Raw genomic sequence first — 17458 nt, 5'->3', positions numbered from 1 at the left:
GATTTAAAGCTGTGAGGCCCACAGGATCCTGAACATTAGGTCATGGCATGTGTGCACGTGTTGGTATCGTTTTCCTGTCTCCATAGAAGGCTCCATAAAAGGTAGCACTGATTGAGTTCAAAACCCGCCCTCCACAGCCTTGTCCGTCTCAGTTGATGGTACCCCATCTTCTAGTTGTTCAGCTTAGAAATCTTAGATTCGTCCTTGACGTCTCTCTTTTTCTCACGTCCCATATCTAATCCGTTAGGAAATCCCTTGCAGTCGATATTCACACTTGATCCAGAATCCAGCCACTTCTTTCTCCCCACAGCTCCTGTCCTGGGCCAGCCCCCGCCTCTCACTTGAACTATTGGGGCAGTCTCTTAGCTCTTTGCCCTGACTTTACCCATGCCCACTTACATTTTATTCTTCACCCAGCAGCCAAGGTAACTCTTTAAAAACATCGCATTAGGTCTGTGTTCAGAAACCGCCAGTGGCGAAACGGGCTCCCTTTTCACCTGGAGTAATAGACAGTCTTCAGAGTTCTGTGTGAGCTGGCCGTGTTACCCCTCTGACCTCAGCTTCTTTTAGGGTCCTCGTTCAGCCAAATGGGCCTCCTTGACTTTGCTCAAGTGTGCTGGGAACAGACATGCCCCTGGGCCATTGCTCTGGCTTTTCCTCAGGCTAGAGCTTTCTCCCCTGTATCTGTATTGCTCCCTCCCGCTCCTCCAGGTTTTTGCTCAGATGTTACTTAATAAGGCTGTCCTGACCTCCCATTTAATTGTGGAGCCTCCCTGCCCCCCCACCCCCACACCCCATGCCTGGCCTTCACAAATCCCTCCCCCTTTCTCTGTTCCGGAAAGTTAGCTCCTGAGGCAGGCAGGGATCTCTGGCCTTTCGGTTCACTGATGTATCGCAGGACCTGGAACAATGCCTGGCATTCAAAAATGTGGAATAAATTGTTGGATATAAAGTAGTCTTTACATCTAGTTTGTTTTGATAAAACTTGTCGTTTAATGAAGTAAGTAGAGGTTTGTTTCAATGTTCTTATCCCTGACAGTCAGTATAAATAAAGACTTGTTACTTACATAACCTGTTTTGCTTTTTTTTTGGCTGAGCCATGTGGCTTGGAGGATCTTAGATGCCCGACCAGGGATTGAACCTGGGCCCCGATAGTGAAAGCGTGGAGTCCTAACCACTGGACCGCCAGGGAACTCCCTTGTTTCGCTTTAAAAAGAGCTGGTTATGTCTGTCTGTATATTGATCATTGTGCTGTTTTTCTTTGCATAAAGCGAGGTGCTCAGTCCCCTCTGATCTTTCTCTACGTGGTGGACACATGCCTGGAAGAAGACGACCTCCAGGCACTCAAAGAATCCCTGCAGATGTCCCTGAGTCTCCTTCCTCCGGATGCGCTGGTGGGATTGATCACGTTTGGGAGGATGGTGCAGGTCCATGAACTCAGCTGTGAGGGGATTTCCAAGAGTTATGTCTTCCGGGGGACGAAGGATTTAACTGCAAAGCAAATACAGGTTAGTGCCTTGCTTGTCCCCAAGCAGGACCAGGGATGTTTCTTAAAAATTCATTAGGAAAAAGGGAAAAAAATGTCATTCACTTGTAGTGTTAAGGGAAATGAGTCTTTCTGGTTTGTGTAGGACATGCTGGGCCTGACCAAGCCTGCCGTGCCCGTGCACCCAGCGCGCCCGGCACAGCCGCAGGAGCACCCTTCCATTTCCAGCAGGTGAGTGTGGACGTGCACATGCACAGCGGCGGCCGTGGGCGGGAGGCAGGGACAGCGGGAGGGCTTTTGTTTTTTATTTTTAGAGGGGAAAAAAAGACTCAGCCTAACCAATATTTAATGTTTAATAACAAACATGACAAGTCAGTATACGTTTAAAATTTATAACTAAGTTAATATATAAATATATATATACACATACATACACGTGGGGCAGATTTGCTCAAAATATTTTTCCTGTTAGAGTTGTATCATCACAGAGGTTTTGAGACCACTGTACACAGTCATTCCCCTCTTACTAGATACATGGTTCTTGTCCTTTTTGATTCTTAAGTAAAGCTGGGGAAACTGAAAAGGCTCCTGCTGGGTGTCCTCTAACAAGCCTGAGATCGGGCATTTCATTTACATGGCCCGCTGTGCTCCTAGGGCTGCCCAAGGCTGGGTTAACAGTCGGCAAACATAATAAGATGCTTTGCTGACATGCCTGGCACAACCTCTTCTCTAAGAAACTGGTGTTCCTCCCTGTATGACTCCCAAGGTTCAAGAGAAACGCAAATGGAGTCTTCAGAACGATGAAGATTGTCCACGTCCATGAACCTTACGTGGACTGAGTTCATGTTAGCATGTCTTTAGGGTTTTTTTGCTGCTTAAAATTTAATTAAACTGATTTGCTTCTATTTGAAATTGATTTTTTTTCCATGCTATATATGCAGGTTGCTATATACTAGGCTTTAAATGACATACCTGGATAAAATTGCTTTGAGTTTTTTGTGTTTGTAGTTAGAGACAACTTTGAAGGAAAAAAAAACTGCAAGTTTTTTCTACTCTGATACTTATTTTGAAGAGCAGTAACTATGTGTCATGCAGGCTGAAGACCAGAGTACTTTATTAAATCAGGCTTGACGTGTCCATTCAAAATCATACAGATTTCTGCAGCCCATTCACAAGATCGACATGAACCTCACTGATCTTCTTGGGGAGCTGCAGAGGGACCCATGGCCCGTACCTCAGGGGAAGAGACCGTTGCGATCCACTGGTGTTGCTTTGTCCATTGCTGTTGGCTTGTTGGAGGTAACTCAGAATTTACTGGGACCTATCGGACCACACACGCTTTCTCACAGAAGGTGTGTTTGTTGGCCTTGTCTGAAAAATCAGCTGTGACCGCAGTCAGCTGGCAGTGTTAATTTATCAGAACATGGTTCAGTGATTATTATTATCCACACTGAAGGAGCCCTCGGTGTTTTGAAAATACAGAATGTTTTCATGAGAAACACAAGGCCATTAGGGCACCAGGATCACAGTAAATAAAAGTGCGCCAGACCCTCAGGTTGAAAGAAGCTGCTTCTCAGCAGCGTCTTCTGCGTTTTGCTGCAGTATCATCAGTAGTCACGACAGCTGAGGACAACTCACATTTGGAGCATTTCTGTGGGAAACATGCTTGGGGTGGGCTGTATGTTCCTAAAATGCTGCCACTTACTGCTTTAGGGCACTTTTCCAAACACGGGAGCCAGGATTATGCTGTTTATTGGGGGTCCCCCTACCCAAGGACCTGGCATGGTGGTTGGAGATGAACTAAAGGTTCCTATTCGTTCCTGGCACGATATTGAGAAAGATAACGCCCGCTTCATGAAAAAGGCAACCAAGGTAGGTGCTCCTGGCTCAAGGCTGTACGTGTGGTCACCCAGGTGGGGTTTAGGCTGCCCTGGAGTGACAGGTGCTCTGCTGAGGCCATGCTTTGTGGTCAGTGAGTTCCTCTTGCTGAGATGACCTTCCAGATCTTGGCTGATGTTAAGATCTGTCCCAGTTCTGAGACCTTGGCTAGAGTGGGTGGCCCTAAAACTGCTAAAAGTGTTTTGAGACTGAAAACTGCAGTTTTATTTTATGTGGATGTTATGAAAGAAACTGTCTCCATATTCCTCTCTTTGATCACATCCCTGGTGTGGTAAGGCACGCCTAGTGAGTGATGTTGCTGTTCCATAAAGATAATTTTTCTCTCTTTGCAGCACTATGAGATGCTTGCTAATCGAGCTGCTGCAAACGGTCACTGCATTGATATTTACGCTTGTGCCCTTGATCAGACTGGACTTCTAGAGATGAAGTGCTGCACAAACCTTACTGGGTATGTGGACAGTGAACCCCTGGGAAAAGTGAGAGTGCTTATTCTAAGGAATGAGACTTGAGTGATGGAACCGTGGGAATGGCCAAGGCTGGCTCAGATGAGCATTCAGGTGGCTCTGGGCTGCAGTTTCGGTGCCTGGGGAGGGTGTGTGGGCCTCTTGGAGGAAGAAGCTGTGATCAGAAGGGGGTCAGGGGTCACTGTGAACTTGTCGTGTCAGAGTAACCTCATTTCTTAGAGTTGTTGCAGACACCAAGGCAGGAAAGCAAGCATGGGGTATGTGGCCTTCAGCACTTCCTTGCGAGAAGGGGGGAAATAGGCTGAATGCTAGAGCAATTAGGAGCCCTCTCACCTGGCTTATTAACCGCACCTCGTGACAGCCGGCACTCGCTCAGCCTGGAGGGTGCGGTGCAGGGCGGGCTGGGAGCCCAAGTCCTCAAAGCGGGATGGTGCCCGGCCAGCCGCCTTTGGGGCCCATGGGCACACTCGAGCCTCACCCCAGACCTCCTGAATCAGAGGCTGAGGATGCAGCCTGGTGGTGGGTTTTAACAAGCTCTCCGGGGATTCTGGTGAGAACCACCGATGGCACCACGAGTCTGAAGGCGCTGCAACATCAGCATCACCCGGGAACATTCAAAACTACTTTTGGTCTGGGTCTTGTTCTTAAAGTCGGATTTAATTAGCATGGTGCCTGGCCTGGGCATCAGCATATTTAAAGTTCCCGAGCGTTTCTGACGTGGAGCAGAGTTTGAGAACCACTGGTGTGGCCCCCGTGTGCTCCAGGCATGCCTGAACACAGACAGCGTCTGGAAAACCTGCATTTGTGTGCAAGTCCCTGGGGGTCTTGTTCATATGCAGCTGGAAAAGCAGTGGCAGAGAGCTGTGGGTGGGCCTGGGGTTCTGCATTTCTAAGGAGCTCCCAGGTGGTGCTGCGGGTTCTCACTGAGTAAAGGGGAAGGGGTAGAACCCTTGTCATCTGCAGCTGTCCTGGGGACCGGCAGGCACGTGAGGTGATAGAGGACCAGCGATGCTGGCCTGGCTGTGCCGCTGAGTTCACTTAATACGCTGGACTCCCCCCAGTGCCCTGCGGGAGTTCTCGTCTTGGAACATCACAGGAAAACTTCCATGTGTTTGTGAACACCCCCGAGCTTATACACCAGAGTTCACGTGTGTGTGTCTCTCCTCTGTGGCGAGGGACCAGCACTTCCCTCACACTCTCAGTGAGGCCTTTGGCCCCTGAGTGACAGTATTTAGGGCACATCACCTGTTGCACAACTATAGTATCGGGGAAATGTGCGAACAGTGACACTGAGAAAAAAAAAGACTTAGAGGTTTCAGTTGATGGCTTGAAGTGAGCCAACCGTTTGGGATGACTTCCAGCAAAGGCAAGGTGACCCTGGGCTGTGTTACGGGGTCCATTATCTTCAAGGAAGATCACAGTCTTGGTTTCCTTGGGGCTAGTCACAGCTTATCCAGATTATATCATCATTTATTTTTTTAAACTTTTAATTTTGAAACAGTTAACAGATTCACAAGAAATTGCAAAAATAGTACAGCAAAGTCTGTCCATACTTTTCATCTAGCATCTCCCAGTGGTAACATCTTACATAAAACATAAATACAGCACCATGTCAGAACCAGGAAACTGACTTGGTACAGCACAGTTAACTGTTGATACATCACGGACCGTACTTGGCTCTCACCAGTCTGTACATGCGCTCATTTTTAAAATTCTGTGTGCATGTCTAGTTCTTTGAAATTTTTATCCTCTCTATAGGTTTGTATAACCACCACAGTGATCAAGATACAGCACCGTTCTAAAGAATTCTATGTTTAATGTTTTAAAAATAGTGTCTTTCTTGAGTACAAATTGAACTGGCTGTTTTCCATTATCAGTAAGTGATCAGTAGCACCTCTGTAGACAGGCTTGCTTTTTTCTTCTTCTCTAAAATAATTGTTCATAAATACCCAGGAAGCATCTGAATGGCTTTGAGTCATCCTAAAGGTTCACTTTCTTTTTCCGTTTTTCTTTCCTAGAGGCCACATGGTGATGGGAGATTCTTTCAACACTTCTCTCTTCAAGCAGACATTCCAAAGAATTTTTAGTAAAGATTTTAATGGCAATTTCCGAATGGCATTTGGTGCTACGTTGGAAGTAAAGGTAGAATAGATTTCTAAAACCTTAATGAAAGAATAGTGTTCTTACTTACTTAGTAGTCATAGTTGGGGGAGCCTCACCCTCAGGACACGGGCATCTAAATATAAGTTCAAAAGTTCCTAGCAAAATAATCCCAACAAAGTATATTCATTCTGTCCTTTGCTTCTCAAGAATGACCTGCATATTTGTCAGTGTTTTAAACCATGAGATGTCTGCTCTCCCTGCAGGGAGAGCAGGCCTTAGAAAGGTGGTGGCTAAGTGCCCTCCCAGCCACCGGTTTTTGTTTAGCGCCTGCCTGCAGACTAGCCAGGGCGCTCTAAAATGGGGCAGCATTGTGAGTTTGGCTTTTGTTTTTCCACGTAGGGACTGATCACTCTACACGCTTGATTCTGAGTCATTGAGAAAACATTCAGAGGGGCCGTTAGAAAATATGATGGCAAATATTTCTTTGCAAATTGGCAATAATCATTAAATCATCTAGGTTAAACTTTAAACAACATTGTCAAATGTTTGAGGTTTTTTTAAAAAGATGAAGAAGGATGGACTTTGCTGAAATGAATTCAGATTTAAAAGTCGGAGTATGTTGGCCTCGTCATTGTGTCGGAGTTCATAAATTAAGTATTTTTAAAGCAACACAAAACAGCATATTCCCTGATTGACATTTGTAACTAGTTACAGCAGGTTTGTGGCACAGGAGAAGAATGCAGTAGTATTGGTAGAATTGCTGTCTTCCGTGTGCACGATAGTTTCAGAGTTGAGAAGGCAGAGCGTGCTGCTGCATCTTTGGAACAAAGATAACTCTATTTCTAAAGGAGGGTTTTATTAAAGTTTTAGCCAGTTCACAGCAGCCCTGGAGAAGCATATACAAGCTTTTGCATGCTAGAATCCCTGTAGGAGTTTCCCTTGGTGGAATAATAACCCTGCCGTTGTAGTTGTGTCCTTTGTGAGGGGGTGGTTCTTGGTGGTTGTTAACTGTCTGCTCTCATGTAATTCTGCCTCAGACCTCACGGGAACTGAAGGTTGCCGGAGCCATCGGCCCTTGTGTGTCTCTGAACGTGAAAGGACCGTGTGTGTCAGAAAACGTAAGGAAAACTCCTCCATCACCCTCACCGCCTGTGCCTGGGATTTGACCCTTTAGACGTGTCGGGGCTGGATGACCTTGCATTGTGTCACCTGTTGGCTTGCGTCTGTGTTGAGGGGAGGGGGGTAACTCACTGACGCCCACAGCCCTGAGGGGTAGTGTCGTTTCCGTCGTGTTTCCATCCATCGGTCCGAACGGTCAGAGAGGAGAAAGCTGAGGCTCAGAGAGGTCAAGTGTCTTGCTTAGGGTCAGAGATGACAGCGGGGGAGCTAGGTAGGGACCAGGTTCTCCACCCAACTACCCTTGCTTGGGTGGCCACGCCAGAGAGCCACCAGGCATTGCATTCTGTGCAGCACAGTCCTGCAGGGACAGACCCGTGTGCTTATTGCCCTTGGAAGGGCTCCCTCTGTCTCGCTTCGCAGAGACCGTTTTGAGCTGGTTGGGCAGTGGGTGACACTGTGGCACATGGAGACAGCGGTGTTCCTTGAGTGACAGATTTGAGTACATGGAACGAAGTTCAGCTCTCACTAGGTGGGGCGATGGCCTTGCTGGTGGCCCACTTCCTCTGATGACACTTGAGCTGCCAAGTGTACACTTTTGGTCCAGTGAGGCCTGTCTAGGGTGGGTCTGGGCTGGGTTGTCACAGTTACGTCCTTCCTTCACCGTCCTCTTCAACGTGAGGCTGGATGGGAGAGTCAGGCGTGGGCTCAGGGTGCAGGTGTGGCCCTGACGAGGTGCTTCATGGCTCCGGGATCCAGCATCTCTGTCCGGGAAATGAAAGCAGTAATGGGACCTACTGTACAGCACTGTTGGGAGGACTCCACGAGCAGCCCAGGTGAGGCACTTAGGACAGTGCCCAGGACGCCCACCCAGGGTTTCACCTTCCCATTGAAGTTTTTGTCCTCATCAGCAAGGAACACTCGTTAGTGACTACTTAAGAGTAAGTTTTTATTGAAGTTACCAGAGGCAGGCGGTTTGAGAGGATATTCCTGTAACCCTCTGGGTGAGGCAGGTTGTTACCCAAGCCCCTGTGGTGAGTCCCTGATTACCCCCATGTACTCAGGGACGTGTACTCTTGTTTCTTGGCAGGGCTTTGGGAGGCTGCCCTGTTCCAGCATATTCTCCATAGACTTAATATCTGCCTAAGAAGGTATTACAACTTAGTACAGCTGTTCCAGGATCCAGTAGGGATCAGCCCTGAAATTTTTGGATGGGGGGTGGAGGAGGCAAAGGGGAGGAAAGTACAGTTTTCAGACACGCAGGGAAGTTCTGAGAAGAGCGTAATGCGTCTGTGTCCCCACCACATAGAGTCATCGTTGACATTTGGTCATAATTCCTCTGCCCTCTTTTTGGCCACATTTGTGTTATCTACCTGATTTCATCTATTTGCCATATTCTTTTATCATATCAATATTTTGCCTTTGAAAGCAAGTTGCAGACGTCTCGACACTTAGTCTGTCAGTGTTGCGGTGTGCATCTTCTGAAGACAAGGGTCTTCTACGTTATTCTCAAACCTGAGAAAACAGTGATTTCCTAATATCATCTAACATATAGTCATATGCTTTCCCTAATTTCTCTCCAGATGCCCTTTGCAGCTGTTTTTCCTCTCTTGTATTTGATAATACATATCCTTAGTCTTTTAAAATGTAGGATGGTCTTCCTGTCATTTTATTTATGCTTTTTTGCTTGTTTTGTTTTGTTTGATGATGTTGGTCTGTTGAAGAGACAGTGCCAAGTGCCAGGAGTTTTCTGTAACCGAGTGTCTCTGTTTCCTTGTCTGACTTGTTTTCTGTCCTCGCTGTATTCGCTGTGAAGTGGAGGTTAGATGAATGATTAGATTCGGGTTAAACCTTTCTGTCCCCCATGCTTCCTGAGTGATCTGTGTACCTCTGTACTGAGTTGTGGTGAGGTGATGACTGTCCTTCAATTACAGGGGCCCGTTTCCTTTTTGCCATTAGCAGGAGGTCTGTTGAACAAGATTGTAGCACGACATGAGTATCTTGTTTGCCAGTAGCCTTTCACCTTATGGTTTTAGGTTATCCATTGATTATCCTGAATCAGTGTATTTGAATCACAATAAACTGCTGATTTCCTAATTCCATCTTTACAGTTCTTCTGATCAAGGCAGGGTAGACGCTTACATAAGGAATTTGTGTATTAGTGAGAGAATACAATGCCTGTGGGACTCTGGAGGGTTTGTGGCCACGCCTGGGGGTTGGTGCTATAGGGGAGGGAAATTTTTCTTTTTCCTCTACCCATCTTAGTTTCATTGGCTGGGACCCTGCAAATTAGACTGACGAAACACAGCTTAACAGGAGAAAACCAAACAAGTTTATTAATGTGTGCGTCACACACATAACACAGCGCGTACATACTCAGCGCTGAGTCACTCAAAGAGGGAGTTAGACCTTGGGATTAGTTGCATCTTAACAATAAATGTTCTTTTACAATAAATGTGCAGATAAGTGACAAGACAAAGGAAAGGGACCTTGATCTTCTAGGGGTGGCAAATTGTGGAAGAGTAGACAGATGGGGGAGACGGATGGGAAAGGAAGGTTGTTTTACCAAGAGTTGTTACATATACTCTTCTGGTGCTGCCTCTGGACTGATAAGCATCTAGCGTTGTCTTTGGTGGTTAAGAAGCTCCTGCCTTCCTGGTAGGAGGAGGATAGAGAGTTTTCTATGTCTGCTTTTTAAAAATTACCTACAGCTTAAAATAATCTTTATGCCAGCGTGGCATATTTTGGGTGACATGCTCTGAATCCCCTTGATTTGAAATTTTAACAGGTTTCGTATTAAAAATGGAGTCAAAAGGTGTGGAGGGAGATTTGAGAGAAGGGATTAGCAAGGCAGGAGAGGGGGGCAGACAGGCTCCTCTTACTTCCTTGCCATTGTTCGTGGGTGCAGCCTTCACTGTCCAGCAGATGTTATGTGCCTCTTTCAGAAAAGGCCCTGAAAGGGAAGGTGAACGCCTAGGAATCCACCCATCTCACGGTCTTGCTTAGGAAAGACTTGTGAAACGCAGGGTGTCCTCCCCAGCCTCCACTGCAGAGCTGTGGCTCCTTCCCCTCTGACCATCACCTTCCTGAGACTGCTGGTTCTGTGGCCAGGGACATGGGCTCCTGGCATGGCTTTGTAGAGAGACCGGACTGGTGTCAGCTGTACTCAGCTGACAGCGTACAGTTTGGGTGGATTCAGAGTAACACAAGAGGTATCATGACTCTCTTAATGCATAATTGTGTTACTTTCTAAGGATGGTATCCCATGTTATAATGAGGTGTTAAAATGTATAATATTCACTGTCTCTAGAATGATCAAATGTATGTTTCAGAGTCTAGTCTTGGTTAATGGTTCTAGGTATTTGACACCTGCAGACTTTTCTTCTAGATGTCATGCTTAAAACAGTGATACCCTTCACGTTTTAGTGTACTTTTTTTTTTTTGGCAGTACGCGGGCCTCTCACTGTTGTGGCCTCTCCCGTTGCGGAGCACAGGCTCCGGACGCGCAGGCTCAGCGACCATGGCTCACGGGCCCAGCCGCTCTGCGGCATGTGGGATCTTCCCGGACCGGGGCACGAACCCGTGTCCCCTGCACTGGCAGGCGGACTCTCAACCGCTGCGCCACCAGGGAAGCCCAAGTGAACTTTTTATTTATCACTGGGAGCCATTCAACTAGTCAACACAATGCAGCCTTCACATGATTAAAATCTCAGTTCTCTTACCAAGAATTTATATGTAGCTTTTGCATAAAGGAATTGGGTTAAAAATTAATATTTAACAGCTAAAGTTCTATAATTATTTCTTGTTCTAATCATGGTGGAAGAAGTACATAAATCTTTCAGGCTAAGCAGGTAATTCTGTTTCTTTTCAAGTATTTACTTGTTCCCCATCCCTGACTTGATTGTCTCAGTTGACATCAGTGTTATGTATTGTGTGTGTGTGTGTGTGTGTGTGTGTGTGTGTGTGTGTGTGTAGAGATAAAGCTCAACGACGTAATGAAAACTGACCAGAGTGCCAATATAAAAAGCCTAATCGTAAAGTACTGTAATAAATGTTAAACTTTATTCTGGTCTGTAATTGTACTTTTTTCAGTGAAATTAAAACTTTTTTTTTTTTCCCTTTTCTTGGCCGCACTGCATGGCATGTGGGATCATAGTTCCCCGACCAGGGATGGGACCCGCGCCCCCTGCAGTGAAAGTGCAGAGTCCTAACCACAGGAACACCAGGGAAGTCCCGAAATTTAAATTTTCATTTGGAATGAGATATTCTAAGGGACCTGCCCTTCTCAGAGTCAGTGCTTTTCATCAGCAGGTAATCACAGGAGCATCTTTTTTGTTTCATTTCTTTTTAATCCCTCTTCTCTCCCCTAGGAGCTTGGTGTTGGTGGCACGAGTCAGTGGAAAATCTGTGGCCTGGATCCCACATCTACGCTCGGCATCTACTTTGAAGTAGTCAATCAGGTGGGCTGCATTTTTTCATGAATAGTCGCGTCTCAGTGTTGTGTTTTCTGATTTGTTACAGGCTGGTGGCCTCCGGTTTCTTTCTCCACAAAGTGATGCTACTTTGGGCTTGTGTTTGGCCTGATCTTAGTCTGACATCATCTTTTTTATTCCTTCCAGGGTTTGGTCAGAGTCAGACAGCAAACTGCTTTTGTCACTTTGTTGTTGAACTGATAAGGTCATCAGAAGAGGAATGGCTTTTGCCAGCCATCATAATGTTGGTGAATTTTTGAGTGTGTCAGTTTTTCCCCAGTGTTTTATTTTTTAAAATTCAAAAGTACAGAACGATAAGTAGAATTGTACAGTGAATACCCAAGTATCAACCACTCAGGTTCTGTAACTAACATTTTGCTCTGTTTGATTTGTTACACATCTAGCCATTCCCCAATTCATTGTGTTTGGATGCATTTCGAAGCAAATTGCAGTCACCAGTGTCTTTCATCCCTAAACCCTTCAACATGTATATCAACTCACGTTCAGTATTTATTTCCATATGGTTCTCTTTTTTGAGGTAAAAGTTGCAAACAGTGAAATGCCCCGAATTTAAGTGGACCATTCAGAACGCATCAAGAGCCTTGCGGTCACTGCCGTGTCGGTCGTCTTAGGACGAGTGCACAGGCTCTGTGACCACTTGTGTGGGGTCATGCGGTGACAGTAACAGGTGCTGGCCTCTCATCCTGCAGCACAACGCCCCGATCCCGCAGGGGGGCCGCGGCGCCATCCAGTTCGTCACACACTATCAGCACTCCAGCACCCAGCGGCGCATCCGCGTGACCACCATTGCCCGCAAGTGAGTGGCCCTGACTTCCTCTCCGCTGAACCTCTGGCTTTTTGCTTGGAGAGAGAGTCTAACATCTAGTAGTTTATCTCTGTGATTCCGCTGAGTGAATGGTTCTCACCAGCCCTCACTGGATCATTTGATCAGAGCAGGACAAGGAGGAGGCACTGCCGGCGTATAAGACTCTCCTTTCAGTAGGAATAAGTTCATTAAAAGTTATTTTTCATTATTTATGAAATAAGTGACCCATTAATATACCCTCCTTATAAAAGATTCAAGCAGCACATAATTATGTAAAGAATGGGTCTCTCCCACTCTCCCCAGAGGTAAAATGCTATCACTGTACTGACATGTAACTTCACAATCCCATTTCTGTGCAGTTATAGACCACGTGTGTGTATTATATACATGATGGCTTATGTGAAGATATTCATAAGCTTTTCTCAAGAATGTGTCAAGGACACCTTCCATGTCAGTGCATAAAAGCCTCTACCTCATTCGTTTTATTTTATTTTATTTTGAAAAAAAGTTTTTCGAAGTATAGTTGATTTACAATATTATATTAGTTTTAGTGTGTCGTATAGTGGTTTGAAACTTTTATAATTTATACTCCATTTAAAGTTATTATAAAATGTGGGCTATATTCTCTGTGCTGTACAGTATATTCTTGTAACTTATTTATTTTATACATAGTAGTTTTTACCTCTTATGCCTCGCCCCTTCCCTCTCCCCACTGGTAACCACTAATTTGTTCTCTATATTTGTGAGTCTGTTTCTGTTTTGTTACATTCGTTTGTTTCATTTTTTAGATTCCACATATAAGTGGTAACACAGAGTATTTAATATTTGTCTTTCTCTGTCTGACTTATTTCACTAAGCATAATAACCTCCAGGTCCATTCATGTGGTTGCAAACGGCAGAATTGCATTCTTTTTCATGGCTGAGTAATATTCCAGTGTGTGTGTGTGTGTGTGTGTGTGTGTGTGTGTGTGTGTGTGTGTGTGTGTGTGTGTATGTATGTGTGTGTGTGAAAATACAGGAACAGATTATGTGTACACACACACACACACACACACACCCTCGTCATGTATCCACGTCTGTGTCTTACTGGAGAGCCAGCTCTCAGGCCTCTCCCACATGCAAGCGCAGCACTCACTCTGGAATGGTCAGTTGGGCAGATGCACAGAGTCAGCTCAAACACATCGAAGCAGCGTTTGACCAGGAGGCTGCAGCGGTCCTGATGGCGCGGCTGGGAGTGTTCCGAGCGGAGTCGGAGGAGGGGCCGGATGTGCTCCGGTGGCTGGACCGACAGCTCATCCGACTGGTAAGCTGGGGACAGTGGCACTACGTTCAGTCTTGGTCTCTGCTCTACTTTTGAGAAAACTGTCGTTTAAACCTATTATTTTATACAGCCAGTAAATAAGAATTTTATCAGTGGCTTACCTCATGCCAAACACCAGACGTTCTGAGAATGATGTAAAAGAAGTGTTAAATATGCATCTCCCCCAAGGGCTCACATTACAGTTGGGAAGAAACACCACACACAGGCCATTTAGGTAATGGTACAAATCTGAGTGTGTTGAGGGTTGACTTAGATGAGTTCTCTGTTTTCCCTCTAGATCTTGGAGGGTTTGGGGGGAAGTAGGGGTCCATGGCTCAGTGAGTGTGAGGAGATGCCTGGTGTGTCATTCTGGGTCTGATCAGGTGAGAGAAGCCACGCGGTGGTTTAAACGGGGGAGTGTTATATAAAGAATCAGTGTCACAAAGGGGATTAGAATAATGAGGGATCGTCTAGTAAGAGGTAAAGAGAAGTCTGAAGGATACAGGATAGTGGATCCTAGGGGTGCTACTTCCAGGCTGAGGTAGAACACCCCAGCAAGACCCGCGTCCCCCCAGGGCTGACGGAGCCCCAGGTGGGGCAGGGCCATGGCTCATTGGGTCTCTCCGAGCAGAGACGTTGCCATGGTGCCTGCTGGAGGGACTTAGTAGAAATTCACCCTCTGTGGCGCCGAGAAAACCGTTCACCAGAGGCGTCTCAGCAGGGGCGCACGGGGCTGGGGGGCTGCAGGCGCCAGTGCTGCGTGAAGACGCTGCAGCTGTCCCCTGACCAAGCCTAACTTAGTGCCCTGGCAGGGGAGAAATATATAAGGGCCCCAGATCCATTTCACAGCCGGTGGAAAGGGTAAGTTTGGAGCCACGAAGCAATAAATCAATAATTGAGATACCTTATGATCTTACCGTTTGGAAATTCGCAGCACGTGTTAGTGATCAAAGGTCCTGGAAAGCACAGTAACAAAACTTATTTAACTTTGTTTAGCCCCGTGTGTGCCCTTGCTGTCCCACAGAATCATTTTTTCAGGGAATGTCAGCATTGCAAACGTAATTTGAAATTGAGCAGAGGGTCCAAGTGGTTGGCGAAGGCTTCTGGTGGGAAGTGAGCCTTGAGTCAAGTCTTTTTAAAGAGAGTAGAAGGCAAGGCTTGCCAAGTGGAGAGCCCAGCACCCACAAGCCTGTGGGGTGTAGCTGGGCATTCAGTTCATGCTGGGGACCCTGGAGAGGCCGCTGTCACGGGTGGCCAGCGACTATGGTGGGGGAGCAGCAGTGCAGGTGCAGGTCGCTTGAGCAGCGCCTTGACTGTAAAGTGAAGTCTCTGCCTGGGTGTTAGAGAGAGGGGAAGGGGTATAAGTGTGGTTCTTAGGCAGGGGCGTGAGAGCAGCATGACGCTGTGTTCACACTGCCCGTCCCTGTATAAGATAAATCGGAGGGCGAAAGGGCTGCTGTTACGGAGGCCAGCGGAGGATTTCACCGGCTCCAGGGAGCTGAGACCAAGGTGGCGGTGGTACAGTTGGAGGGGAGAGAAGCTTTGGAATCAGGCTGTATGCCGAGAGAAGAATTGACCAAACTTGGTCGAACTATACGTGGAATCAAAAATGAAAAACATCAATGCTAACGCAAGTTTTAAGTGTGGGCAACTGCAAGCATGATGGAGCAGTGGGAAACAGGAAGGAGAGCAGCTGTGAGGGGGAGGGAGAGGAACCCCCTTTTCTAATGTACTAGTTTAATTTATTTTGAATGTGAACTTGCATGTCCAAGGAAAGCCACCCTGTACTTAGGATAGGTCCTGACAGGAGCTCGGGTCGGAGGTCAGCACTGCACGTGGGGGAGGGATTTGGGTGACTCTGGCCTGGCCGTCATGTCGTTTGTAGCCAAGGCAAGGAGGATGGGAGCAGAGAGCCAGGAACTAACCTCGGAGGAACCCGCCGCCGTCAGGAGGAGGCAGGGAGACGGGCTGTCGGATGAGGCAAAGAAGATCAGTCGGAGAGGTGACAGGATGTAGGAAGGCGCTGCTGCGGCGGCTGAAGGAGGGCTCAGGAGGTTCGGGGAGTCACGTGGCTCGTGCTGGCAGGGAGTTGAGGAAGGTGAGGTCTGAGCAAGGATGTGGTCGGAAGAGGGTCACTCCCAGAGATGAGCTCTCTTTAGATGGTGGGCATCTGACTCCCTGGTGAAATGAAGTATGTGACATAAAGAGGAAATAAAGGCAGGAAGAGACAATGTTCAGAGATTTGCCTGTGAGAGGAGGAAGAAAATGGAGTTGTAGAATAATAGAACGTTAGGCCTGTCTGTAACTGCTAGGATGTCAGAGTCCTGGAGGATTTTCTTATGGAAGAGGCGCCTGAGAAGGCTTCTCTAGCCCCTCGCTGTTGGAGCGGCCTCGGCCGGCATCGCCTGGAAGCTGCTTAGAACGTGGGGCCTTCAGCCCTCCCCCCAGATCTGCATTTAACACCCCCTGGGTGTTGGGGGGGCAGGCAGGGGCGGAGCTGAGAGGGGGGCACGGCCCTCCTACGCCAGGGAGTTTTCAGGTGACGCTCACTTAGGTTTTCTGTGTGTTGTTTTTCTATTTTCTCTCAATAGTGTCAGAAGTTTGGACAATATACCAAAGAAGACCCCACATCTTTTAGGTTATCAGATTCCTTCTCTCTATATCCTCAGGTAAGTAATATATGTTTTTTAAAATAACTAAAGAAGGGCTTCCCTGGTGGCGCAGTGGTTGAGAGTCCGCCTGCCGATGCAGGGGAAACGGGTTTGTGCCCTGGTCCGGGGGGATCCCACATGCCGTGGAGCGGCTGGGCCCGTGAGCCATGGCCACTGAACCTGTGCATCTGGAGCCTGTGTTCCGCAACAGGAGAGGCCACAACAGTGAGAGGCCTGCGTACCGCAAAAATAAATAAATAAATAGATAGATAGATAGATAGATAGATAGATAGATAGATAGATAGATAGATAGAAAGAAAGAAAAAGAAAGAAAGAAAGAAAGTGATAGAAATAAAACTCGCTGCTCTCGGGGTCAAGTCAGGACTCTGTGTGTTTCGAGACTCCATTTGGAGGTGATGAGGTCCTTCAGTTCAAGGCCAGACAGTGCCTGCGCCCCACGGAAGATGCAGGTGACACGCAGAGAGCAGGTGCACAGACTTTGGGGAGAAGGCAAAACAGGCTTGTTGCTGTGAGGCCACGACACGACCTGTGATTTGTAGAAGTTCTGGGTGGACGGTCACCGTGAACATGAACACAGCAAAATGAGACCGCAGTTACCATAGTAGACGTTGGTGATGTGTCTATAGTGGCTGTGCTGTGTCGTGACCGAAGACCCTCACGTGGGGGGACCAGGTGTGTGGAACCGTTCAGAGCAGGGAGGGGGTGGTGGAGCAAGGCGCCACAGGCGGGGGTCTGGGTGCTGCCTTTTCTGAGCCTCCACCCTTTGTAAGTGTGGCAGCTGGGGCTCAGCTCCGCTTCAGGGGCGAGGCTGGCTGACCCCGGGTCCGCTACAGGCTAGGCACCCATTTGGCTTAGCGGCCAGGAGCCAGCTCCGCAGCTGGGCCTGGGGTATGCGGGTCGGGCCCCTCACAGATGCAGCTTCCCCAGAACTGGAGGCAGACTCAACCCTTTTCCCCTCCTCCTTCAAGGATGCCTTAGTGAGGAATAAGCAGGAAGAAGCAAACTCTCAATCTTAAGTGAACTTGTTAGGACTTCGGTACTCCATCGGGTATTACCTTTCTGAATACTTGATTTGGCAAGTGGATGCAGGCCTCAGTCATGCACTTGTACAGCTTGCGCT

General features: G+C 47.4%; 1 protein-coding gene across 2 annotated transcripts in view; it reads left to right on the top strand.

The window, feature by feature from the left end:
• SEC23B (SEC23 homolog B, COPII coat complex component) overlaps positions 1–17458 on the top strand; it is a gene marked incomplete at its 5' end in the record, with an annotated part of 40251 nt that overhangs the window by 4243 nt on the left and 18550 nt on the right. The window contains 11 exons of one of the 2 annotated variants that reach the window (XM_079719678.1): positions 1326–1508; positions 1632–1717; positions 2641–2785; positions 3200–3358; positions 3718–3833; positions 5868–5991; positions 6990–7070; positions 11439–11528; positions 12251–12357; positions 13516–13669; positions 16258–16335. In XM_079719678.1, the coding sequence (XP_079575804.1) occupies positions 1326–1508; positions 1632–1717; positions 2641–2785; positions 3200–3358; positions 3718–3833; positions 5868–5991; positions 6990–7070; positions 11439–11528; positions 12251–12357; positions 13516–13669; positions 16258–16335 (1323 nt within the window). Of the gene's footprint in view, positions 1–1271; positions 1509–1631; positions 1718–2640; positions 2786–3199; positions 3359–3717; positions 3834–5867; positions 5992–6989; positions 7071–11438; positions 11529–12250; positions 12358–13515; positions 13670–16257; positions 16336–17458 lie in introns of both variants that reach the window. The other variant, XM_079719677.1, reaches the window with a different exon arrangement.

This window comes from Hyperoodon ampullatus (genome assembly GCF_949752795.1).
Source record: "Hyperoodon ampullatus genome assembly, chromosome: 14".
NCBI lineage: Eukaryota > Metazoa > Chordata > Mammalia > Artiodactyla > Ziphiidae > Hyperoodon > Hyperoodon ampullatus.
This window is presented reverse-complemented; position numbering and strand designations above follow the sequence as displayed.